We start from the raw sequence: 27,313 nt of genomic DNA, 5'->3' as shown, positions 1-27,313 counted from the left end.
TTTTCAATATGCCTGGCCTTGCAAAACTGGAAAATCTTTGACAATATTAATAGAATTTGAACTTTTCTAGGTTTTAAACTTTTAAAAATGTAAGAAACTTATTAGTAATTTTATTTTGCTCTTGTTTTTCTTGTTTATTGTTACTCTTAAATAACAACCAGTGGACTTTGAATTAACTGTGATCTTCTGAACATGAGATCTTTAAGATACATTATTAACCACCCTGGTCATTCTAGTAAAAGATATTAATGTATAAAATTATTACAATTCTGCAATAAATATTTTCAAAACAAAGACTGCTCTACTTACAACATCTAGAGGTGTTTCACTGGCAATCTGCAATTAAACACACCTTTAAGTTAAATACTGCTGAAAATGTGGAAGTAAACATATTATACAAAATTTGAATTTTAATAATTTGAATTTATTTTTTTCTTCTGAAAATATGCAGTAACTAATTTAAAATTCTTATATGAATCAGCCACCATGACAAACATAGTACCTATCCTAAGAGAGTTTTCCCAATTGTTTCATGTATAATTAGCAGTTGTAGTTTGTAAGAATGAAACCATCTGCTCTGTTTAGTTAAAAAGCAAACTTCAATCTGACATCAGTCGAAATTAGTATCACACTTGGCCAGGAGTCAAAAAGCAAGACTCATTTTGTGGACTCCAGACTTTTGATTTTCAGATAATATAAAATATGACAAACCACTAAACAGAATGGAATATCAAAAGCTTTTGAAATATACCATTAGGGCTGGCAGTTCAAAGAAAAGAAAGTAAAAGAAAATCCACTGGGAAGTCAAACGGTCAAATAGTTTTCAAATCATTGTCTTAATTTGTAAATACTCAAAAGCAAGGCACTAAATGTTCTAGATTTTAATAAATACTTTGTTGTTTGCTTTAACAATAACTGTTTTGTATGGATACAGATAATCATTTCAGTCATCATGTACTGCTAATTATGCTTCACAGTAATTTCTCTTACCAATTCAAGGCATAAACGATGACCATAAGCAGCAGAATAATGAACTGCATTATATCCTTGTTTGTCTCGAATTCCTGGATTTGCATCATTTCGTAATAAGTATTCCAGACACCTAGGCAAAATAACATTTTTATCTTAAATCAATTCAGTGGGTTTAATATGAAGTTTGAAAAGAGCCCCTCTTGAATTTTAATCTTCTTTCTACACAGAGGAAATTTATACTATCAAGACTAGCAATGTTATCTAAGTGTTGTTACTATTTGTGGTTCCTTATGTAATGGTATATGTGCAAACACAATATATTTTCACACAGCTTATTCTGGAGGTAGGGGAAAAGAATGTGTGTACAATAATAATTTATGTATGTATGTATTCTTTTAATTAAGTTTCCATTGTCTTAACCTGTGAGGACATAAGAGAACCCCATAGTGTGCTCCTGCTAGACTAGCCCATAGTCAATGACTTTTACATTATATTTAAAATGCAGACTTTAAATAGCCTAACAAGTGTATGTCTCTGACAGATGCACTTATCAGTTAACTTGCAAAAGGATATACAGCTGCTCTTGTCTCTACAAAATGTAAATAATGCCTTCTGAAGCCAGTTGATAGGTTTGGTTAACAACTAAACATATGAGGGTTTCTGCAATATATTACAAAGAAGTACATTTCCTCTTATATATAACATTGTATCATCATAACCACACAATGCATGTGTCTAGACAAAATTTACACCAATCCCCTCAGTTTCTGGCCTGTTGTACTACAGAAGAGGAGGTAAACAGGAAAAGGTATCTATCCTTGGAGATCATGTGCGATGACTGCTAGAAAAACATTTCCTCTTATATATAACATTGTATCATCATTGATCTTCCACAGAGTTCAGTAGGGTCTGTTCCAAGTACAACAAAGGATTGAAACTATCCAAAATATTGTCATACTTACTTTCCATCAGTGTCTGAAGCAGCTGCATAGTGCAGTGGGGTACAACCTCTTTCATCAAGATCATTTACACTAGCTCCAGAACCCACAAGTGCAAACAGGCACTGGTAATTACAATTGGCTGCAGCATAATGGAGCGGTGTTCTATGATATAATGAAAAGAAGGAAATTGTGGGAGTTGAAGTCCAAAACACCTGGGAGAGCCGAAGTTTGCCCACACCTGAACTATAGCCTCTCTGTCCTTATAAGTCTCCTTATATAAATTGTTTAACAGTATTATAATGTAAGAAAATATGCAATCTTCATTAAACCATTATGATAATCTAAACTAGTTGTTGCTGTTGCCATAGGAGTGGGAATAAACTTTTAACTTTTCCCACTCATCTATTTTCTGTCCAGGCTCAATGGGTATCCACATAGCATAAGTTTTGCATACTTTTAAATCCAAACAGTAAAATCCCATATGAGAAGGGCTCAGGACTGTCATGCCAATACCTAGAAGTAGATAAAATACTCTCTCCATCCCAACTACCATGCCCTGGCCTTGAAGAAAGAGAGGAAGTGACAGGCATTTTACTTATGCCTAGTCTAAGAAGAAGATGAAAGACCCTCCTTCCACCCTGCCTGCTATTGCTATGGCCACAGAAAAAGAAGAAACAGCACAATCTGAAATATTTAATACCTTCTCTCACTGCCACTCCCTCTTCCTTGTGTGCCACATCTTATTTCGACTGTAAACCCGAGAACAGGGAGCTGTCAAATTAACAATTTATAAACTGCTCTGAGAGACTTTATGACCAAAGAGCAGAGTATAAATACTCCAAATAAATAAATAAATAAGGTGGATAGTAACAATAAAGTTCAGGTTCCTGGTAATTAAATGTTCTGTTCATAGGCCCTGTACAAATGTTTTGAAAAATATACATTTGGCATGTTGAATGACAAAAAGTGAGTGTGACAAAAAGTGTGCTTACACTTTCTCACCTAGAATAAGAAACCATTTCTGACCCATATGAAAGGGAAAAATAGATAAATAAGTGAACTGAAGAGGGTACAGGAATATAGCATTAATGGGATTAAAATCTAAACTGGGCTGGCAATTCAACTTTATTGGACTGCACCTCGTATCTGCCTAACCATCATAGCCAACTACAATGGCAGTTGCAGACCAACATTTAGAGAGGAAAATATGCCCATCCCTAGGCTAAACCTATGATTCTCCCAACCACAGACTAATTACAGATGCAGACTTTAGGGTGCAATTTTGTCTCAGATGAACATAAAAGCTCTAGAGAACACACACTAAACATTACCAAATCACAGTTCTTCTAATTACCAGTAAATATAAATAGTAACTGAATTTCATACACAGATGACATTTCTGTATTTTATAGTGTGCATTTTTATCCTCAAGAAAAAGGTCATAGATTTCAACCACAATAAGCAAACTGTGTTTAATAGAATTGTATTATACATGCAGAAAGAGGAAAATGTCTTGCCTGCCAAATTTGTCTTTCTTATTGAAGTCTGCACCTGTGTTGAGCAGCAGATTTAGGCATTCTAAATTCCTGAAAATTGAATAAATAAGTGATAAGTTCCCCAAAGCTAGGAGTCCAGAAAATGATTACAATATTATTAAAAACACAAAAAGGCAACACTAGAAAGAATACAACACTGTTTAAAACAGTACAAAATTGTCTTAAAAGCCCCTTTTAAAAAAATCTTCCCTCCTGAAACCTGACAGAATAAAAGCTCTGTTTGTTGACAGAAACAAGAAAGCAGGGATCATTTTAGTCTTCCCAGAAAGGAAGTTCCAAAATGTTTGGGGAATGTGTTGTCGAAGGCTTTCATGGCCGGGATCACAGGGTTGTTGTATGTCTTTCGGGCTGTGTGGCCATGTTCCAGAAGCATTCTCTCCTGACGTTTCGCCCACATCTATGGCAGGCATCCTCAGAGGTTGTGAGGTATGGAGAAAAATAAGCAAAGAGGTTAATATATATCTGTGGAAAGTCTAGGGTGAGAGAGGTCAGTGTGAATGTTGTGTAGTTAATCACTTTAATTAGCATTGAAAAGCTTATCTGCTGTCTTCTTCCTGCCTCTGGGGCATCCTTTGTTTAGAGTTGTTAACTGCCCTTGGTTGATTCATGTCTGGAAATCCTCTGTTTTCAGAGTATTGCTTTTTATTTACTGTTCTGATTTTTGAGTTTTTTAATACTGGTAGCCAGATTTTGTTCATTTTCATGGTTTCTTCCTTTCTGTTGAAGTTGTCTACATGCTTGTGGATTTCAATGGCTTCTCTGTGTAGTCTGACATGATAGTTGTTAGAATGGTCCTGCATTTTTGTGTTCTCAAATAGTATTCTCAAATAGAGCATTTGATGAACCAGTCTAACAACTATCATTCAGGATCAGGATCCAATCAGGGAGATACCAATCTGTCAAATAGCCTGGAACTAATCCATGTAGGGCTTCAAAGTCTTAATGAGAACTTTAAATTATGCCCAGAAACAGACCAACAGCCTGTGGAGCCACTGGAGCATCAGAATTGTACAATAATGAAATAGACTGAACGTAACTAATAATCTTTATCATCTGCTTTTTACTTATCTTAGAACATGTATTTCCTAAATAGAAACATATAATAGCAGCATCAAACACAAACATACATGACTACAGTTGGGCCCTATATTTATTTCCATGAAGGCCACATGGATACCAAAAGCTAGGAATGCTCAAGTCCCGTTATATAAAATGACACAGTAAAATCAAAGTTTAAAAAAATACACAAATTGTTGAATCAGTGAATACAGAAAGACATACAGAAGTGCTGTGTAGTATACCCAGTTTTCACTGGATCTCAGGATTTACTAATTTCATGGAATCATTAAATATAACATAATTATCAACCAAGAAATAAAACAATAGACGACTTTAAAAATTAATGGTTAAAGAGTACATTAAAGGATGGATACTGTCTAGGATCCACTGCAGTATATTCAACGAGGGCTTATTTTGCTGTTAAATGAGATTTTACCACATAATTCTTTATCTCTGTCTCTTATATATACTTATGACAAAGTGGCAAATATTATAATCTTATTCCTGTTACAGGGAACGTCTGCAGGATCTGTGTTTTCTCTACTAGGAAGAGGAGTCATTATATTCTTGAAGAAGCAACTCTAGATCTGACCATATGCAGATACTGTACATTTCATGTTTTATGTGTGTGTGCACACAACTGGAATATTAAGTATTTCCCTTGCTTAAGTACTGCCAAGCAGAAATTGGTTTAACTGTAAGAATACATACCCTCCGGCTGCAGCTGCATGTAGACAGGTCCTGCCAAAATCATCTGGAGTATCTATGTCGAAGCCTGCAAAAGAAGCACTTCAATAAAGTCATCTATATAAAATTAATCTCTTCTTTATAACTTGGCAGAAAACTCTGCGAAGAAAAGTTTCTCATGCATTAACACAATCATGCACAATATTTTTAAATATATATATATATATCAGAATCACATTCTTTTAAATTATGAAAAAGTAGACTTTTGTAGAATTGATGCTAGGCCTTTCCAGGTGTAATGTCAAATTATGGTAAATGTTATCTGTACAAGCCTGGAGCTCACCCACTTCTACCTCATCTTTTCCCCTCTGGTGCAGCTCAATCATATTACGATTTTGCGTTTAATCTAAAGCACAACTCTCTGTCATATCAAACCATTGATAAAAGTTAACTGACGCAGCGGGTGGCGGTGGCGCAGTGGGTTAAACCGATGAGCTGCCAAACTTGCTGACCAAAAGGTCAGTGGTTTGAATCCAGGGAGCCAGGTGAGCTCCTGCTGTTAACCCCAGCTTCTGCCAACCTAGCAGTTTGAAAACATGCAAATGTGAGTAGATCAATAGGTACCGCTCTGGTAGGAAGGTAACGGTGCTCCATGCAGTCATGCCGACCACATGACCTTGGAGGTGTCTACGGACAACGCCGGCTCTTCGGCTTAGAAATGAAGATGAGCATTAACCCCCAGAGTTGGACATGACTAGACTTAATGTCAGGGGAAAACCTTTAAATTTAAAGTTAACTGAAACAACTCAGTCTCAAATTATAATATGATCCTGACTTGTTCACTAATCAAAGTTTGTTCACATAACCAAAGCTCTCCCAACGTTTAGATGTAACAAGGAAAGGAAGTCACAGGGAGGAGGGAGCAAGCTTGTTTTCTGCTGCCCTGCAGACTAGGACACAGAACAATGGCTTCAAACTACAGGAAAGGAGATTCCACCTGAACATTAGGACGAACTTCCTGACTGTGAGGGCTATTCAACAGTGGAACTCTCTCCCCCGGGCCGTGGTGGAGGCTCCTTCTTTGGAGGCTTTTAAGCAGAGGCTGGATGGCCATCTGTCGGGGGTGCTTTGAATGTGATTTCCTGCTTCTTAGCAGGGGGTTGGACTGGATGGCCCATGAGGTCTCTTCCAGCTCTACTATTCTATAATTCTATGATTCTATGCTAATAAAACAGGAAGCAGATGCTTCTGATCTCATTGCAGTGGCACTAGGGGAGAAGGAGAACTCATGACTCCAAGGCAGGTATAAATAATTGTTTAGCATAATGTCTCATCTGGTCAAATGATTACCATTACTCTTTCAAGTGCTTCTTTGTTCAACAGAGTGCCTCCATGGACTATTTTTCATGCGAAATGTTCATATTCACACCTTTGGAGGATTTTTGCTAAGTTTTGATCTCCCCTAGGTTGTTTTAATGACTGGAAATTGTCTCCTCAGTAACAGTGAGGAATAAAAATTCCTAGGTCTTGAAAGGTATTTTAAGTAGAAGACACATTTTAAATCCAATTATAGGGCTGTGGCAGAAAATATATCGTCTCTAGAGGTGCTTGCAGGGGGCCAATCTATCCCCTGCTTCTGGTTTAGCATAATATCAGATATCAACACATTTCAATGTAAAGTTTTTTTCAACTAAAATTATGCAACTCCTGTCAAGTGAGAGAAAAGAAAATTCCCAATTGTGTACTATGGGGAATAGTGAATTTGGCTATTTAAAATCACACTGTAAAGGAAAATTAAAAAATGCCCATCCTTTAAAATTCCTATTATTGTAGCTGTTAAAATGGTATTGTGGTTTTCAAGATTACTTTCATACCATGACCAATAAGTCAAGCTGATCTCTGTCATATGAAGGGCAGCATTGATTGTCATACTTTGAACAGTGTGACTATCAAGTATTACAAATGTATCCACCATATTTGAGTGAAATCTAGCTATACACTATATTTAGGTGAATGTTGGCTCCCTAACGCCTTGGACCGCAAGAAGATCCAACCAGTCCATCCTCCAGGAAATAATGCCCGGCTGCTCACTGGAGGGAAGGATATTAGAGGCAAAAATGAAGTATTTTGGCCACATCATGAGAAGACAGGAAAGCTTGGAAAATATCATGATGCTGGGGAAAATTGAAGGAAAAAGGAAGAGAGGCCGACCAAGGGCGAGATGGATGGATGGTATCTTTGAAGTGACTGGCTTGACCTTGAAGAAACTAGGGGCAGCGACGGCCGACAGGGAGCTCTGGCGTGGATGGTCCATGAGGTCACAAAGAGTCGGAAATGACTGAATGAATAAAGAACAATAAGAAGTGGCTCCCTAACCGTTAATCAAGAGTATGACATAATAGAGCTACTTTTCTTTTGACATGAATAAGACTGTTCAAATTTATGAATCATGTCTCAAATGGATAAAATATTAATAGAACCCTTATACCTGGTTTTCAAAATATGTTTCTTGAAATTTAGAATCATGCATAAAGGTATGTAACAAATGCCGTGATACCGTTGCCCATTATGATCATGTCCCTGACCTGTAGGATTCCTCAAAATGGCAATGTTTGGTGGCTAGGGAGGCCACTATTTAGGATCGTCTTCTTGCGGGACTTGTAGTCCACCTTGGCATGAGATGTTTGTTCATAAGGAAAATGGAAAGGTTCCAAGCTAACTAATGTGATGAGACAGTGGATGACCTACAGCTTCTGCATGCCAGAACACTGCTGAAGATAAATGGTTGAAGACCTGGGTGGGAGGCCACTGAGAGAACTCTCTGCACTTTCTAAATGGATTGCAGGATGTATGTAGAATGAATAATGCTACATTAAAATGTATCCCAAATAAGAAGTCATCTTAACATAAAGCAAAAGCTGTGAGTCCTTTTCAATGGCCCACCACGATTCACACTGTACCATCTTCGCCTTCTTGTGTCACATTTGATGAAAACTAAGCTTAGTGATAACTTCTCCTTTTATCCTAAAAGCGGTTTCACCAAGAAACACAAACAATGCCACCCAACAATAAGATCTATAGGAAAGTAATTTAACCTAAGCAAGACATGTCAGCTTCATCACTCAAAGTTTTGTTCACCATTCATTTTGGACAAGTGAATTGCCTAAATACATATCTCTCATGTCTGCAAACAGACTTATATTATTATGTCCATGCTCTGCTGTTATGGCTAAACTACCAAATTATGATTTTAAACCAGAACTAGTTGTGTATTACAGTAACAAACATTATTTCTCTAATTTCTGCTTTCAAATTAAGGAACAGATTCCCTTCTCTCTTCATTAACAGCAATTATATTCCTCAAAGAAACTGTTTCAAAATACAAGGCATTGTTCTCTTGAGTGATATGAACAACTGTACACAACTTCAACAGTTTCCTATATTAATATATAGAATACACATACACACACATATAGAACTGAACATAGAACTATGCAAAAATCAAAAGCCATTCAGCATTTGTAATAAAAATAATAGGAGTAACACCAGGAGTCATTCAGTCAAACCCCTTTCTGCCATGCAGAAAAAAGCACAACCAAAGTACCCCTTGAATGGTGGGAGGGAAATTGGGTTTTGGAAGCAAACAAGATGAAGGGGAATGGATCTCGGCAGTGAGGAAGGCAAGGTAAAAAAGCTTTTTGGAGGTGAGGGAAGTAAGGAAAGAAAGCTTTTGGGGGCAAAGGAGGCGAGGGATGGAAGGAACAGGAAATAGGAGGGAAAGCTTGAAGGGGGAGATAGAGGAGGAAACTGTGGAGCCCCTCAATATGCTTCACAAAGCCCCAAGGGCTCTATGGAGCATGCTTTGAGAACCACTGGTTTAGAGGATCACCTAACCAGCAAAAATGGCTTTTTGCAGGTCACAGACTGCTGAAACAGTAAGCAGAAACCTCTACTGAACAGCTAGAACTCCAATTATAGATCTTATATTCCAAGAGACATTATATAACTACATTTCTTTCTCTATGTTCTTCCTCATTATGGCATTTACTTTCTGTGGAGGGTTTTGCCCATGATCATCCTCCAACTGGTATATTTCAAAGATTGAAACAAATTAGGTTAGTATCATGCTCACATAGTTGTTGCTACTCTTCTGTTTATTGCTGGCTTATACAAAAAATTATATGGTGCTCGCCTATCACAAAAAGTTATATTTATTGCAGGACCACTAATTAAAAAGAACCACACTCTAAAATGTGCAAGAGCTCAAAAGTCCTACAGCAGAACAAAATGAACATTGGCATCAATGGAATTCATATGTATAAGAGACAACTTTTATCATTTATAGAACAGTTTCCCTTAAACATTTAAAGGCTATAAAGAACTCTTTTTCACTGAGATTGCACTAGCAGAAGTCTATAATGTAGTATGTCCACAAAGGATTATAGTTAAAGGATTGGATTAATTTCAAAGAACCTACCTGATGAAAGCAGCTTTCTGCAACAATCTGAAAATCCACTTAATGCTGCCAAATGGAGAGGAAACATTCCATGTATACCCCGCCTAAGATATACCATAATCAGACATCACGGTTTAATTACAAATTAAATAATTCAAGACTGCCAAATTCCACATATAGAAGGTTGCATTTAACAGTCTTTCTTAAAACAATTAAAGAAGGCCTCCAATACATGTACATGTAACTGTTTGTTCTAAACAGGCAATTAAATACTGAGTATTATCTCTACACAGTAGTAACATGGCAATTTTTCCTTTATTCAGCTCCACGAGAAACAATGTTTTGTTAAAAGAAATTCTGGACATCATATAATGAATCATATAGATTCTTCATAAAATACTACATAATCTATTGTAATCTTTTGGATTATCTGTTTATATATAAAATAATAAGATGTTACATAAACGATATTACATGCTTTCCTGACAGTATCAATTGCATTACATGTCTCTTTGCTTATATCCTAAAATTGTAACCTGCAAGGACGACCATTTATTATGGTTATAATGACTTATTATGGTTACACTAAAACATATTACATATCATTAGATATACTCTTGCATGCATGTATGCCTACACACATGCTAGCATACACAAAAACCTTTCTAACTGCTATATAGTTTATATTCACATAGTTAAACGCACTCAATGTTGCTTACTTTGCAGTGTCAGCACCACTTGTAATCAATGTGTTGATGAGCAGCTCATGGCCATATCTGGCTGCTATGTGCAAAGGTGTATTTCCATTCTTATCTTCACAGTCTATTTCAGCTCCTAGAATTTAAGTTTGGAGGAAGGGGGGGGGGAGTGGGATAACACAAACATGTGTTAAAAATTAAAAATATAAATTAAAACAATTAATGCACACAGGCATATAATAAAATTATCAAACTGTCTAAATTGCCTGAATATCCTTAAATGTAACTAACACATATCTCACAACAGTTCCTGTTTCTCATAATCAAAACACCAAGCATTCATTAATTCTTTGTAATAGAGAGAGCAAGTGTATGGTTTTAAAAAGAATATTTTAATAAAATATAAAATGTAATTAATTCCACTGCAAACAGTTTACTTTTAGAATTCAAAAGAAAAGTACTTAGCAACAAAAACTAACACTGAAAAAATAAGAATCTCAGGTTGCCAGAACAATCAAACTACATAACAAGTGGCACAGGGCTGCCCTAAAAGCAAACAAATCACTGTACTCAAGACAGCGGCAAATCCAAAAAGAGGATCCTACTTCATTAAGGATCTCTTGGGAGATATTACTGGCATTATGGGGCCCCATAATAAAACTGTATATCTAAGTTCTAGATTATCTTTTTTAATAATATATTAATTTTATTTACATACATTAATAACTTACAGTGAAACATAAGATTAGCATTTAACATGGGTAACATTAAGCTAGGAAAACTGTATCTAGGAAAAACTATAACTAAATGGGTACTGCAGCATACTGAAATTAGAAATCACTGGTGTATTAAAAATGTGTGATGTATGCTTTGTATTTAGCACTCTTAAGAGTTCAGAAATGAGTCTCAAGAATCTGCCATATTTTAAAACACAATTTGGAAGAAAAAGTTATGGCTTGTAAATTAACTGAATTACTCAAAACCGCTTTTCATTATTAGTACACAGTGGAAAGAACGTTATTAATATTTTATTTTACCATTCTGGATGATAGTTTGTGATCTCGAAAATCTTCCATGAATTGCTGTCATATGCAATGGTGTTTTCCCATCTTTACTCTGAAGAAAAAAAAGTCAACTCATGGCTACCATTTAATTTACAAAATTAAATACTTTTTATTTTTCTCCTAGAATTTTACTCTGATAGTGACAAGAAAAATAAGATGGTGGGTTTTTCAATTTTACAGATTTATCAGTATTGCATGAAAACACAGTTGAAGCATACAAAAACTACCAGGACATTTACTAGTCAGAAGACAACGATAATTTCAAGTATCACTGCCAAATCCCATGCAATACTTTGAAAGCAGTTAAAACAAGCATTTCATGAATATCTAACACAAATGGCTCAATTACAAACATTGGAGAACAGATCTATAGTTCATAAATTATTCACATGACCTTTGGTGTCACTTATACATTCACAACCAATTAATTGAAAACCAGTGCCTGATTTAATTTTTTTGTGCCATCAAACACAATAATTTCTAAACCTTTTAAATGAATGACAACTAACTCTTTTGGATAAACCCTGGTTTAAATATCTCAGAAATCATATGTATACCTGATTTGTTAAAGTGTTCCCTTGGAACACCATGCACAACCTGATGGTACTGATCAAGTGGGTGGTTCTACACAGCCCATGAACTAACAATGGCACTAAAAAAGAAGTCTGGGAGACAGTGAGTTGGCAGAAACCCGACTCTTCTACTTATTCCCACAACATAATGTGTTAAGCCTTGCAACTGTTGAATATTTCAACTGTTGGGTTTCATTTTACGTTGCATTTTAAGTTGAAGCATATATTCATGGAAAAAAGACAATTAAAATGTTGTTACAGCACTTAAAAATTCACCTTTCTTTTCATTTTACCTTCATATTCACATCAGCGCCATTACAAACTAGAAGTTCTAAACATAGTGCTCCATGAGTTGAGGCAGCAGCAAAGTGTAAAGGTGTAAATCCCTTCTCATTCATTTGATTCACATTAGCACCACAGTCTATTAGTTCATTTACTACAACATCTTGTCCATTGAAACAAGCAACATGAAGAGGTGTGTTCCCATATGCATTTGGTTCATTCATCTGTTGGAGAAAATATAATGAATTGTCATAGAAATTTTATACTGATGTTGGTCTATGGGAATCAAAATGTTTAAAATCTTATCGACCTTAACATTTGCTTAACAAAATGACCACTTAAATAAACAAACTGAATGCAAGTAGATGGGTTAAACTGCCTAAGGAATGGGCCATATGCATTTGCACAGAGAAAGTCACAGTTTTAATTCCAATGAAAAGGATCATCTATCAGAACAGGTCATAGGAGACTAGATGGACTGGTGGTACAATTCAGTACAATGCAATTTTAGCTGTTCAGCTATTTTTAAAGAGTTACACTCAGAGAAATGCTGCTGTGGTTATACAAGGATTTCTTCTCATACCACAAAAATACAATAAATCAGTAAGCCAAGAGTTTTCAAGAACACTGCAAGTTTTGAAACTGTCAGTGAACAGAAAACTATATAAAGAAGCAAAAGCTCAATCAGTAAAGTGATTTCTATGGTTTGCATTTTTTTCTTTTTCATGACTTTCCTGTTTTATATTATTCAGCTAACATCTAACCCTTTCAATTATATTTGTGTCTTGGTATCATCAATATGAGAGCAGTATTAGCAACAAAAGTAAAGTCAGTCTTTAAAATTATATTTTACTCACATCAACTCCAAGATCTAGAAGGTATTTGACTACACTGATCATTCCACTAGAAGCTGCAGCATGTAGCGGCGTGTATGACTTCTTGTCTTTACAGGTAACTTCTGCTCCATGGGCTATAAGCAGTTTCACTACTTCAATATGACCTGAAAAAACAAAGAATTATATTACTTGATGTACTGTAAAATTCAGCTGAGATTGGTCAACATTCTTTCAATCTAGCTGTTAACGTCACACTAATTTAAAAGATAAGTTATAATGTTGCTGATAAGATTGTCATAATAGGAAATAAAAAAGTGAGTGGTGCCTGTGTGACCTCTTACAATTCTATGAAGGTCACAAGGATTTCTTAAATAAAAATACTCAGAGGTGGTTTTGCCAGTTCCTTTATCTGATATACCGTCTGCAGTACATGGTATTCACTGACAGTTTCGCATCCATTAATATCCAAAGCTGATCCTGATTAGATTCCAAGATCAGACAGGGTCTGCTGTCTTTAAGGGAAACTCCTAATTATTAAAAAGTCTAAGAACTCAGAATTCAGAATTGTAGGAACCAGACATAATTTACGAAGGCTTGACAAAATAAATTTCTTTAAGAACAGAATAATTAAACCGATTGGTTTACAGGAGCATGCATTAAGAGCAGATACATGAATGTATGGAATACTAAGACCTTAAGAGAAAAATTACTGTAAAGGGAAAAGAAATTTATGTACATACCCATATATGCTGCCCAGTGGATAGCCCTTCGGTCTTTCTTGTCAAAGGCATTAATATTGGCACCTCTAGACAATAATAAACTGACCATCTAGAACAAAGAAGATTAATTTTATTGATTAACAACTGTATGATCAAAATATTAAAGCATAATCCAAATTAAGGTAAAATATGTACATTGCTATTTTGTTTTCAAGTAGCAATGGAACAAACACCTGTTTGTGATAGGACAGCTGGCCTGGGGAATTGAAAATAAGTCTTTTGTACCTCAACATGTCCACTGAAGGCTGCGTGATGTAATGCTGTTCTACCAGCTCGGTCAGACACATTTACATTACTGAGAAGTGGCACCAAGGCTTCTGCACATTTGACTGCTTTATTTGCAGCTGCTATGTGTAGGGGTGTTTGCCAATTTTTGTCACGGGCATTGACATCTGCTGAATGTTTCAGCAACACCTGTACGGCATCCTAAAAAAAAAAAAAAAAACACCATAATTTCAGTATATAAAAATATCAGTAAAGTAACCTCCCAATTTTGCTAACTTCTCTTTCTGTTAAAATCTCTTTCCCAGCTTACACCAAGTGAGCCAAACCAAGTATGCACTGTGACCTTGAAGGCTCACTTGCAGAACTGGAGTTCAGAATCCTAGTGGATATTTATCTTGGCAGACCTTGAGCAGAATAACTGTATTGCTTCTAAAAATAGATGCATTCATTGTCATCTCTAACCACTGGAAATTGGTTGTTTCGGTGAAGTGCTTCCTTCTTGTTAGGTATCCTAATATAAAACCTATCACTGAGTACACACAGGGAGTTAATGGTACATGTCACTGTGGGAGAAGGTGGCAGTACAGCCAGAGAAGGTTGTAAACTTTGAGAAGGCAGATACAAAAAAAAAGTATTTCATAGAGGTCACTCCATGAAAAAGCCTTGACTCATGTAGCAAATGATATTCAAATTGTTAAGTCTCAGCAGCAAATATATGTGCTGATCCTGTTGGATCTGTCTGCAGCCTTTTATACTTCCCATCATCAGATTTAACTACTACGGTACAGTTGGCACCACTGGGGAAAATGGGGAAAGCTTTGTTATGGTTTAAATCTTGTTGGTTTGTTTTCTCTTCCACTGCTCCATTCTGGGTGTCTATGTCAAAAAGCTATTCCTTGGACTGATTACTCTTTTGACTGCCAGAATTCTTGGAAGTCCTGCTGGATGATCATTGTCCCTGCACCCATTAATGCAGTGAAAGCAAAGGCATTCAGGCCCAGCTTACCTGTCCGAATGTATCTCCCTCTATAAACCATTGCTGAGATTAAGATCTCCGGAAGAGGCCCTGCTCTCGGTCCCACCTCCTTTGCAGGCGTGGTTGGTGGGGACAAGAGACAGGACCTTCTCAGTGATGGTGCTTTGCCTGTGGAGTACCCTCCCCATTGATATTCGATCAGCTCCTTCCCTTCTAGCCTCCAGAAAAAAAGTTAAAACATGGCTATGAGACCAAGCTTTTGGAGAAAAACTGCAGTGCAATAAATGAATGCAGAATCTCTGCAATGACAATTGGAATGGCCCTGGATTACAACCATGGATTATGTGATTTTAATAATTGATCTAACTCCCAGAAATCCCAGCCAGTTTACCAGCTGTTAGGATTTCTGGGAGTTGAAGGCCCAAACATCTGAGGACCCACAGGTTGAGAACCACTGCTGTAGATCCTTTCACTGACTACTAGGGTCTGTTTCAAATTTTTAGTTCTTGTATTTTGGGCTATGTAATCTATTTTCCCCAGCCAGCATGGCATGTGCACCATCTAAGAACTGAAGATCTACAAGCAAATGATTATTATATTGAGGTGCACACTTTGCCAAGGTTGAGAACCTTTCAAGATCTGGCTCTGCTGGAGGAGGACCTCATCCGTTTCCATAAAAGCTTGAACACCTTTCTTTTTGATTTTCTGAATCAAACTGCTCAGTTCTGCCTGAGGTTATTGAGATAGATACAGTACTTGGTGGGGTGTTGGAGCTTTTGTGTATACAGTAGAGTCTCACTTATCCAAGACTCAATTATCCAAGGTTCTGGATTATCCAAGCCATTTTTGTAGTTTTCAATATATCATGATATTTTGGTGCTAAATTCGTAAATACAGTAATTACAACATAACATTACAGCGTATTGAACTACTTTTTCTGTCAAATTTGTTGTATAACATGATGTTTTGGTGCTTAATTTGTAAAATCATAACCTAATTTGATGTTTAATAGGCATTCCTTAATCCCTCCTTATTATCCAAGATATTCATTTATCCAAGGTTCTGCCAGCCCATTGAGCTTGGATAAGTGAGACTCTACTGTAGTTGTATTATGTTTTATTATGCTTATCTTTGATGGTGTATATTTGATGTTTGAGGGAAATGTTATTATAACTAAATGTTGTTGTCACATTCAACTTGAACAGATTACTTATTTATAGCAGTATTTTGCTCTTGCAGCTTTACTTAGGCAAGGAAAAAAGAGCTCGGCCTGCATTTGAACTGACAACTCTCTCACTATCAGTCTTCCCACTCCAATCACTTTTCACCTTGTACTGTTGTAATTGTGATAGCATACAACTTAATAAACTTAACTACAGATCCCACTAGTGTCATAAGGCCACAATGATAATACAATTTACAATTGTGTCAATGTAAAGGATGGGGTTGCAATCCTATTCTTGTCTAAGTAAAGTGACACTAATGCAATGTAACCAGAATAGGATTATACTTCCAAGAATAAATAAACTCTACTGAAGTATTTAAAAAAAAATCCATACCTCACTACATGATGCAACAGCTCTGTGTAATGGAGTCAACCATTTGCTGTCTTTGGCATTAACTCTAGCTCCTGTAGATATAAACAAAAATTGCAAAAATACCATCCAATATAAATTGGCATTAATTTGATTTTGAAAGCATGCACCTAATTTAGAACTATAGTTTAACAAACTATTACTGCAGAATCATAGCAGATTAGTGGTAGTGTAAAATATATTTCTCAGCAAATTGCAGTATTAATGTTTTTCCTCTAGAATAAAACTTTAGTTATCCAATTGGTCAGCAATCAGAATCTGTCTAATATTTCCATAGTGCAAGGAATAGTAAAACCCGTTTAACAACCCAATATGTGTTATTTCAGTCTTCTCCTAATCAAAGTGATTTTTTAAATTTTAATCCAGTAGATTTATTAACAAAATTGAGTTGACCATACATTTTAAAAATAATTTTCTTTGCAGCAAGTTAAGTATTTCAAATCAGAATAGCGCTGCTAAAAGATTACTGTCATGTCATGTATCCTTAACTGGAAGAAATGTCCCAAAGACCACAGCTGGACATACTTCCACGTAAATGTACACAGGATTACACTACAAGAAATCTAGAAGCTGTAATTAGAGGGATAAAATATCCAATTTAACCTCTGTCAAACTTAAAACACACGTAGATAGACTACAATCCCCAAACCAGTATTGCCAGTCGTCATGATGGCTGGGGGAATTATAGAAACCGTAGTTTAAACAAAGTAATGTTTGAAATATTTGAAACATATTATATGTCAAGAATGAAGGAGAAAACAGAACCAACAGTGATGCAGATTCTCTTCAACTTAACAGATTATTCTTGTATTTAATAGAAACATACATTATAACTATCAAAAACTCCCAGTATTAAGATGCATAAAAGTATTCATTACTATCATCCTAAATCTGATCCTTATCAGCAGGGAAATACTGTAAGGGAAACCTTGGGTGGAAGAAATCTTGTCCTCTTGAGATTCATGATACTGAAGAATGGGAAAAATGAACATAATCAGATGTTCCATGATGGATGGGAGTTTCTCAAAAGTAAAAGGAGTCTTGCAACACTCCTGAGAATAACTACACTGGGGCCACAATATCCTCTGGGATTTGGTACCAGGACACCATTCTTTAATGGTGATCGTAAACATTACATAATAGGATAATAGTAAATGAAAGATTTTGTATGCAGGTATAGATAAGATAAAAGGTAAAAGTTTCCCCTGACATTAAGTCCAGTCGTGTTCGACTCTGGGGGTTGGTGTTCATCTCCATTTCTAAGCCGAAGAGCCGGCGTTGTCCATAGACATCTCCAAGGTCATGTGGCCGGCATGACTGCATGGAGCTCTGTTACCTTCCCGCCAGAACGGTACCTATTGATCTACTCACATTTGCATGTTTTCGAACTGCTAGGTTGGCAGGAGCTGGGGTTAACAGTGGGTGCTCATTCCGCTCCCGAGATTTGAACCTGGGACCTTTTGATCTGCAAGTTCAGCAGCTCAGCGCTTTAACACATTGTGCCACCAGGGGCCCAGGTATAGATAAGCAGATAAAGAAAAGTATTTGTCTTACAAATTAATAGTCAATATTAAACGAAAAACATCAGGATGCTAAAGCTCAGAATGACCTAAAGCTTATTGCAAATAATAAAACAGGTATTTTCTGCTATAGTAAGCAAAAGAAGAAGCAGGGCCACTGCAAGAAGATGACAAATTGCTAATGGTTCACAGAAAGAGAGATGTGTACTGCCAAGTATGCAGGGCTAGTCAGAGAAGCTGTGGTAGTCCTCCTGTTATGGCAGAACGTTAGCTTCTTCTTCCAAGGGGCCTAGGAGGTTTGGCAGGTCCTGGGGGAAGTAGGAATTGCCAGCTAACACGTTAAAATTGAGGTTTAAACCTATTGGAGCAGACTGACCCAGATGTCGGTTTTACTCTGGTTAAGATGGGGAAGTAGTTATCTTAAGTACTTTCTTCCTGCACTGCATCATGACCATCAGTTCAAATCCAAGGTCAAACAAACTGTATTCAGGTGTACTTATTATACAGATGTAAGCTCAGTTTACAGTCTTTGCGAATGATCTTTGAGAACAAGTAAGGGAGACTAGGTTTATACAATGTTGTCCCCCACTTGAAAAATGGGAACAAAAAAGTATTGGGAAACTGCTGCTGAGTCAGCTTGACATAAAACTGTGAGAAATATTTTTTATCATCCTGGTGGGAAGTAATAATGAAACTGCAGCAAGAAAATGTTATAAGAGAAAGGATGCTCATCAAATCTGCAAATGGACATGGCAATCACATAACATATAAGAAAGAACCAAAATTTAAAATACCTATGATGAAATCCCTATCCAGGCTGGCCCACAGCTTCAACCCTTGGACTCCTGTCACCCATCTTGCTTTTTACTCTCAAGATCCTTCCCTGGGTGTTATACTCAGATCTCAAGGTGAGCCCTACTACTATGGTTGTGATATTTAGTGGATTTGCTATGATAAGCATGATCAGTCTCCTTATATATTTTTAAATGGTATAGTAAAACATAGAAAAAAAATAAAGGCTTACATTTAAAAAAAAATCAAGGAATTCCTGAACCCTTTCTTTCCTTAGTCACAGTTCCCAAATTCCAACTTAAATCTTCATTCTGTCTCTGACTGCTCTAACTCATTTTCATTGTTTCCCTATATGGCTCCTATCCGATTATTTTTACAGTCAAGACTGTAGCTTGTATCCTTTCTCCCCTGGGCTGTGGCTGACTGAGCTATGGTTGGCTGGCTCTAACCAGGCTTACCGAATTCTGTTTCCACAATGACCTTGACAGATTGAGTACTAAGTCATACTAGAGGAGAGATGCCTGAGGTGATCCAATTATTATCTTCAATGATCTGAAGACCTATGTGTTATATAAAATAAAAAGAGCAAACTACCTTTGAAATTTGCTGCTCCTGAGATAGATTCAAAGTATGAAAACGGAAAGTTCAGCTAAACATCAGGAACAATTTCCCAAAGTTAATAGCTGTTAGACAGGAAACAAAATGCCTTAGAAAATTGTGACTTTTCCATTGGAGCTTGGAAGCAGAGACCAGGTGGCCATCTATCAGAGAAGCTTTAGCTGTGGTTTATCTGCATTGGCAAGAGTTGGGACTAGATGAGTATTGAAGTCCTTTCAAACTCTTTAATCCTTTGATCCTACCCTAACCAAGATTACTCTAAGAAAAAGCAATGGAAATACATTAAGGTGCCACATGCATCAAAATAAAATCAGTGCATGCACTAGGGTACTGTTAAGATGCCATGTTTCTTAAACCAAAGGATGAAAATGTCAGATCTGTTAGGGAGTTCATTAGAATACACCTCAATGTGGCTTTCTGCATAACCTGCAGCTTCCTGGCACCTTTTCAAGAAGTCCGATGTAGAGTGCATCACACTAGTCTAATCTTGATGTAATTAAACACCAGAAACACACATTTGCTCTTTTCCTGAATACCATTGTTTCTATCCCCTATTACAAAGAGTTTCTTAAAAAAATTAAACACAGAAATCGATTTTAAATAGTTAGCTAATAAGTCAACAGCGTCAACACCTTGATTTGTATTTACAACCCAAACAAAAATTAATGGCAAGAAACTTAATTTTACATATAGAATAAACATTCAAATATTTTTATCAGCAAATCAGATTGTTAATATGTCCAAAATCCACTAAGTGGTGTTTCCTACATACAGAACCAGTCTCCAATTAAGGAAAACATACCAGATAAAATAAGCAGCTCAATAATTTCTGCATCTCCCAGATAAGCAGCAGCGTGTAAAGGGGTCCGCTTTTCATTATCCTGTATCAAACAGGAGAAATTGTTATTAATAGAACAATGATGATAATTTTCTACAAATAAAATTCTGGTAGAACTTTGACATTTCATATTTTGAAACATATTTAAAACAATTTTAGCAGTAGGACAACTACATACTATAGAGCCCATAACACAACACAGTTGTCATGTAAAATAGTTTTTCTTTCTGATGTAAAGGTAAAGGTTTTCCCCTGACATTAAGTCCAGTCGTGACCGACTCTGGGGGTTGGTGCTCATCTCCATTTCTAGGCATAAGAGCCAGCGTTGTCCATAGACATCTCCAGGTAATGTAGCCGGCATGACTGCATGGAGCGCCATTACCTTCCCGCCGGAGCGGTACCTATTGATCTACTCACATTTGCATGTTTTCGAACTGCAAGGTTGGTAGGAGCTGGGGCTAACAGCGGGCGCTCATTCTGCTCCCGGGATTTGAACCTGGGACCTTTCAGTCTGCAAGTTCAGCAGCTCAGCGCTTTAACACACTGTGCCACCAGATGTAGGAGACAGCAATTCCCCCTTACCCAAATGTGATAGGGAACTCATTTGTGCCCATTGGATACAACCATTTTAATTTATTATAAACCCTCCTGAGACCCCATTTGGAGTAGCACTGATATTAAGTATCTCATCATCTTCTTTATCACAATGGCTCAAAAATGAAGCAGGTCCATTTTATTTTATTTTTTACTTCTTGTTTATGGTTATTACAGAACAGTAATTCTTAACCATTAAAAGTACTGAATGAGATTAATAGTTACCATAAAATAGTTACTCAAGATACTATAGATCAGTGTTTCTCAATCTGTGGGTCCCCAGGTTTTTGGACTACAACTCCCAGAAATCCCAGCCAGTTTACCAGCTGTTAGGATTTCTGGGAGTTGAAGACCAAAACATCTGAGAACCACTGCCATAAGTGATGATGATGATGATTGTGATGACGATGATTAGATTAAATTATATAGTGGTTTGTTTCATAACCCAAAATAAGAGATGTTCTGAGACAAACTAAAATCTGTATCTTATTCTTGAAATGTATAAAATATAATTTAATTATTCCAAAAGAAAGGCTAATCTTTTCAAAGAAATGTGGAAGTAAAGTGTATCAAGCTTGACAATATGGGCAGCCCCCAACTTACAAACAGGATAGGTTTGGTAGTTTTGTTCTTAAGTTGAATTTGTTTGTAAGTCGGAACAGGTACACTTTTAAGTGTAACACTAGCCATATATGCGCTTTGGATAGCCATGGGAAGGGTTAACAGTGGTGTTTGTTTTGCTGTCTGTCCCCCTGTTCAGAAGATTTCACCTCACTTTCTGTTCCTGTGATAATTGGATTTTGAAAAAATTAGCTTGTTATGGGAACAACGATTGGTGATAAAGCTTCACTGGAGGCACCTTTTCCTCATGATAACTCCTTCAGGAGTGAATTTCTCTTCTGAGGGGTAGATTTCTCCCACTTCTGTTGCCTCACCCCATCAGATGTTTGTAACTTGGGGACTCACTAATAGACCTACAACAAGAAACAGAACTGCAATTTGCAATCATGTGTTTTTTGCTCATGAGAAAAAATGGGGAAAGAAATAAAAAGAGAACTGAAAACGTTTGTTTTCAGCATTGAATTGGTTTTAATTCTATATGAATATGTTGTGTCATAGTAATTACTAGCTGTGCCCGGCCACGCGTTGCTGTGGCGAAGTATGGTGGTATGGGAAATAAAGTATTGAGGAATTGGTGGTAGTTAAGGTAAAGGGTAAACATTTTCCCCTGACGTTAAGTCCAGTCATGTCTGATTCTGGGGGTTGGTGCTCATCTCCATTTCTAAGCCGAAGAGCCGGCGTTGTCCGTAGACTCCTCCAAGGTCACGTGGGATGACAGCATGGAGCGGCGTTACCTTCCCACCGGAGCAGTGCCTATTGATGCACTCACATTTGCATGTTTTTGAACTTCTGGGTTGGCAGAAGCTGGGGCTAACAATGGGGGCTCTCTCCGCTCCCCCAATTCAAACCTACGGCCTTTCGGTCCAGAAGTTCAGCAGCTCAGCGCTTTAACACGCTGCGCCATCAGGGGATATTATTTCCTAAAAGTTGTGAATATACAATATTTCTGATTGGTTTTTTGGGGGGTTTTTTTGTCTCTTGGAGGCAAGTATGAATGCTGCAATTAGGAAAAATGATTAGGATGTAATGGCCTTGCAGCTTTAAAGCCTGGCTGTTTCCTCTGAGTGATTTTTTTGTTGGGAGGTGTTAGCTGGCCCTGATTGTTTCCTGTCTGGAATTCCCTTGTTTTCAGAGTGGTGTTGTTTGCGATATTTTATGTGCTTCTAATGTCTGTGGCCCTAAGAAAACAGAGGATTTGCCAGTCTTTGATGATGGGAATACTTTGTTGGGAGGTGTTAGCTGGCCCTGATTGTTTCCTGTGTGGAATTCCCCTGTTTTCAGAGTGTTGTTCTTTATTTAGTGTTCTGATTTTAGAGATTGTATTGTTCTGTTTTATTATACCACATTAATTTTTATATATTCTGATTTTAGTGTTTTTGAATACTTGGAGCCAGATTGTATTTATTTTCACGGTTGACCGCAACACAATAATAATAATAATGATAGTAATAATAATGACTTTGGTAATACACAGTGCTTCACTGCCTTCTCAGCTTCCTTTCTGGAAGAATCCTTTCTTGGGAGGTGTTAGCTGGCCCTGATTGTTTCCTTTGTGGAATTTCCAATTTCACTGCTTTATTTACTTTCTTTATTTCTTTATGTACTGTCCTGGTTTTAGAGATTATATTGTTCTGCATTATTCTATCCCAGAAATTATTTCATGTCAAAGTAGAATCTCACTTATCCAACATTTGCTTATACAATGTTCTGGATTATCCAACGCAGTCTGCCTTTTCATAATCAATGTCTTTGTAGTCGGTGTTTTAAATTCACTGTGATATTTTAGTGGTAAATTTGTAAATACAGTATAGTAGAGTCTCACTTATCCAACATAAACGGGCCGGCAGAATGTTGGATAAGCGAATATGTTGGATAATAAGGAGGCATTGAGGAAAAGCCTATTAAATATCAAATTAGGTTATGGTTTTACAAATGAAACACCAAAACATCATGTTATACAACAAATTTGACAGAAAAAGTAGTTCAATACGCAGTAATGCTATGTAGTAATTACTGTATTTATGAATTTAACACCAAAATATCACGATATATTGAAAACATTGACTACAAAAATGCATTGGATAATCCAGAACATTGGATAAGCGAGTGTTGGATAAGTGAGACTCTACTGTAATTACTACATAACATTACTGCGCGTGGAACTACCTTTTCTGTCAAATTTGTTATATAATATGATGTTTTGGTGCTTAATTTGTATAACGATGACCTAACTTGATGTTTAATCAGCTTTTCCTGAATCCCTTCTTATTATCCAACATATTCACTTATCCTGCCGGCCTGTTTATGTTGGATAAGTGAGACTCTACTGTATATTGATAATCTTAAATTATCTGCTTAGAACTGGATTATATGAGGCCCCTTCTTCACAGCTGTATAAAATGCACACTGAAGTGAATTATATGGCAGTGTGGAGTCAAGATAATCCAGTGCAAAGCAGATAATATAAGATTATAAATGGGTTATATAGCTGTGTAGAAGGGCCTTGAATCTACACTGCCATATAATCCAGTGCAAATTAGACAATCTGTGGAAGAAGCCTAAGTGAGGCCTAAATCTGCCTGTCCCCTAACTGAATCCTGGCTGTCCTTTGGCTGAATTGGTTGCTAGGCGATCAAGTGGGCAGAGATTAGCCCTCTAAACTGGCAGCAATTGGATAAAAACAATTATTGCTCTCCCTCTAATTAGGACTTTATTTTTCTTGTCTTTTTGTTGTATCAACCCTGAGGCGTGGGTGATGGGTTGTGTTGTCAAATTTCGAGGTTGGGGGGCCTGTACTTTTGTTGTTTTGTGGGTCGCCGTGATGCCATCACTCTTTTATATATATAGATGTAGATGTTTTATTATGGTTGTATTGTATGTTTTTGTGTTGGCGATTCAATGTTTTACCTACCGTATGTTGGAAACCGACCTGAGTCCCTTCGGAGAGATACTGCGATATACAACTAAAGTGTTATTATTTTTATGTATTATTATTTATGTTATAGTAGACTGCTATATTATTTTTGAAACATTGGTGGGGAATCCAGAATTGCCCCTCTGCTCGTTCAGATGTGAACAAGGTTCTGCAGAGATTACCACAGTTGGAGGAAGGGGAGAAGCAGAGTTTCAATTTTGGCCAATTCTCCCTCCCCCCTTTTCAGCTCACCATAATATCAGCTCACACAATTCTAGAGGGAGTAATAATGCTCTTAATAACATTGCTGCCTACTCTGGAACATTCTGAACATTCTTGTAGCGCAGGAGCAAAATCCATTAATGTGAGATACAGAGATCATGCAGAAAAACTAAGAATTACAATGCAGCTTTCTATTAGTTAAGGAAAAAACGTACCAGTGCACATGCGCCCACACACACACACACACACACACACACCTCCCAGCACCTTTTCATTGAATTCCTATTTCTATTCCATATAAACCCCCTTTTCCTATCAGGCTGTTTAAACGGGATAGAAATACACAGAACTTTTGAGACTTATTTCATTAACTAAATTTAACTACTGTACTTTCACCCCAAAATTACAGTATACTAGAACAAGAACATGTTCATGCCTCATGCAAGGCAAAGTCATTTGCCAGTTCATTTTTTAAAATAGATGTTTATTTGGGCTTGCAATATCTATGGTATATTTATTAGAATCCTAAGATCCATCAGTTGGAACTTAGTATAAAAGTCATATTTGAAGGAAAATAATTCTGAACCCAGGAGTTTGATTACCAGAACAGCATGAAATCCATAATCCCTGTTAATACAATACCCTGATCCCCATCAGCCCAAACTGTTTTAATTTCGAAATTAGAAAGCAGAATGGAAGTAATGAAGTATTTTGCTACTGGAATGCTGAAATTACACTAATGTCAACCAACTTTGATGGATCTTCTGCTTACCTCTGATTCATTTTAGTACCATGCATGTATGTGTAAATGCAGATGTAGATTAACATTTACATACATTATAAACAAATGCACAATACAGTGCATATCTCAAACTAAAGATTGTTCACTGTCATTAATTTACTGTTAAGCCACTTTTTAGGTTACATTGTATTTTAATATTTTAATTTTTATACAGTAGTGCCCAAATAAAAACAAACTCGACCTGACCGAGTATATCAAGGAAAGCTATGAGAAAGGTTGCATTACAGGAACGGTTTTTGTGGACCTTACAGCAGACTATGACATGGTGCAACATAGGAAATTGCTGCATAAAGTCTACCATATCACCCGGGACTACAGTTTTACAAAAACCATTCAGACCCTCCTATAAAACTGCAGCTTTTATGTGGAGTTTCAGGGCAGGAAAAGGAGATGGAGGAGGCAAAAGAATGGTCTACCTCAAGGCAGCATTCTTGCACCAACCTTTTTAACATCTTTACTAATGATCAGCCACAACCACCACTCTCAAAGAGCTTTATATACACTGATGACCTTGGCCTAGCAACAAAAGCAAAAGACTTTGAAACAGTTGAAAACCAACTAATGCCCTGAAAGATCTCTCCAGCTACTATAAAGATAACCACCTGAAGCCTAATCCTGCCAAGACACAAGTGTGTGCATTCCATCTACGTAATCATGAAGCCAGCAGAAAACTGAAGGCTACCTGGGAAGGCCAAGAGCTTGAACACTGTTTCAACCCTTAATATCTCAGTGTCAGCTTAGATCAAACACTAACATTTAAGAAACACTGTATGAACACCAAGCAGAAGGTAGCTGCACGTAATAACATCTTGCGGAAACTTACTAATTCTGCATGGGTGCAGACCCAAAATTAATAAGAACATCAATCCTGGCCTTGTCTTACTCAACTGCTGAGTGGAGTGGATCAGAAAGCTGTCCTATATATAGTCCAAGAGGATGCCATGTAGGAAGGCAGTTGACTGTGCTTCGTGGAGCTCTAAGGAGCATAGTTTGAGAAACGCTGGTCTATATAATATTTTAAAAACAGTTCAATTAGACACATGAAAAGGAATACCAGTTTACCCTGATTTTGTAGACTATACGTTTACACAGCCAAGTTATTTTCATCAGTACACTGCACAAAGTTATTAAAAACTGTTCTGAGCTTGCATTACACTTTAAATTAAATAGTTTAATATATACCACCCTAAGTGTTACTTTATTTTAAGGCATATTCGGTTTAGAAATGAGTGTGTTATACAACTAGCAAAAAAGAAACAACAAATTCAGAGAACAAGAAGATCTGTCTTTTCATGCATAACAGGAGCAGTGTCTAATTAAGTCCTTAAGAATTAGGAAATTTGTGACATAATAAAGTAACAGAGCAGACAGAAGATGTGTGTTCTCCACTTGGCACATGCTCAACGTGTTTGTAGCTGCTAATATACTTGCATCTGGTCATTTTAATTATACTTTAAAATTCTTCCTAGGCAAAATGTCATAAAACAGAAAAATAAATAGCATTGAAAATAGTGTTCTTACTAAAATCTAGATTGGGAGTTGAATTTGAGGTCTACAAGGAACCTTGAGGTTTCAGGGGTTCTGTTCAGCAGGCTCATAACTTTTGTTTTAATCAGCTTTTTTCATATTCTTTCAAAACTGTTTTTAAGTGTATTAGTTGATGCTCCACAGCTTTCACCAGATTCAAAAAAGGA

The 27,313-nt window shown here is 36.8% G+C and overlaps 1 protein-coding gene across 3 annotated transcripts in view; it reads right to left on the bottom strand.

Annotated features, from left to right (window-relative positions):
* Positions 1-27,313, bottom strand: part of ankrd28 (ankyrin repeat domain 28) — a 109,910-nt gene that overhangs the window by 21,842 nt on the left and 60,755 nt on the right. For all 3 annotated transcript variants that reach the window (XM_008112741.3, XM_062957500.1, XM_008112742.3), the window contains exons 3-16: positions 20,431-20,509; positions 16,663-16,733; positions 14,128-14,328; positions 13,864-13,951; positions 13,145-13,287; positions 12,299-12,511; positions 11,407-11,485; positions 10,391-10,505; positions 9,693-9,775; positions 5,240-5,303; positions 3,431-3,499; positions 1,935-2,075; positions 991-1,102; positions 310-336 (exon numbers count right to left, since the gene is read on the bottom strand). In XM_008112741.3, coding sequence (XP_008110948.2) covers positions 310-336; positions 991-1,102; positions 1,935-2,075; positions 3,431-3,499; positions 5,240-5,303; positions 9,693-9,775; positions 10,391-10,505; positions 11,407-11,485; positions 12,299-12,511; positions 13,145-13,287; positions 13,864-13,951; positions 14,128-14,328; positions 16,663-16,733; positions 20,431-20,509 — 1,485 coding nt within the window. The remainder of the gene's footprint in view (positions 1-309; positions 337-990; positions 1,103-1,934; positions 2,076-3,430; positions 3,500-5,239; positions 5,304-9,692; positions 9,776-10,390; positions 10,506-11,406; positions 11,486-12,298; positions 12,512-13,144; positions 13,288-13,863; positions 13,952-14,127; positions 14,329-16,662; positions 16,734-20,430; positions 20,510-27,313) is intronic.

This window comes from Anolis carolinensis, chromosome 6 (genome assembly GCF_035594765.1).
Source record: "Anolis carolinensis isolate JA03-04 chromosome 6, rAnoCar3.1.pri, whole genome shotgun sequence".
Taxonomy (NCBI): Eukaryota; Metazoa; Chordata; class Lepidosauria; order Squamata; family Dactyloidae; genus Anolis; species Anolis carolinensis.
This window is presented reverse-complemented; position numbering and strand designations above follow the sequence as displayed.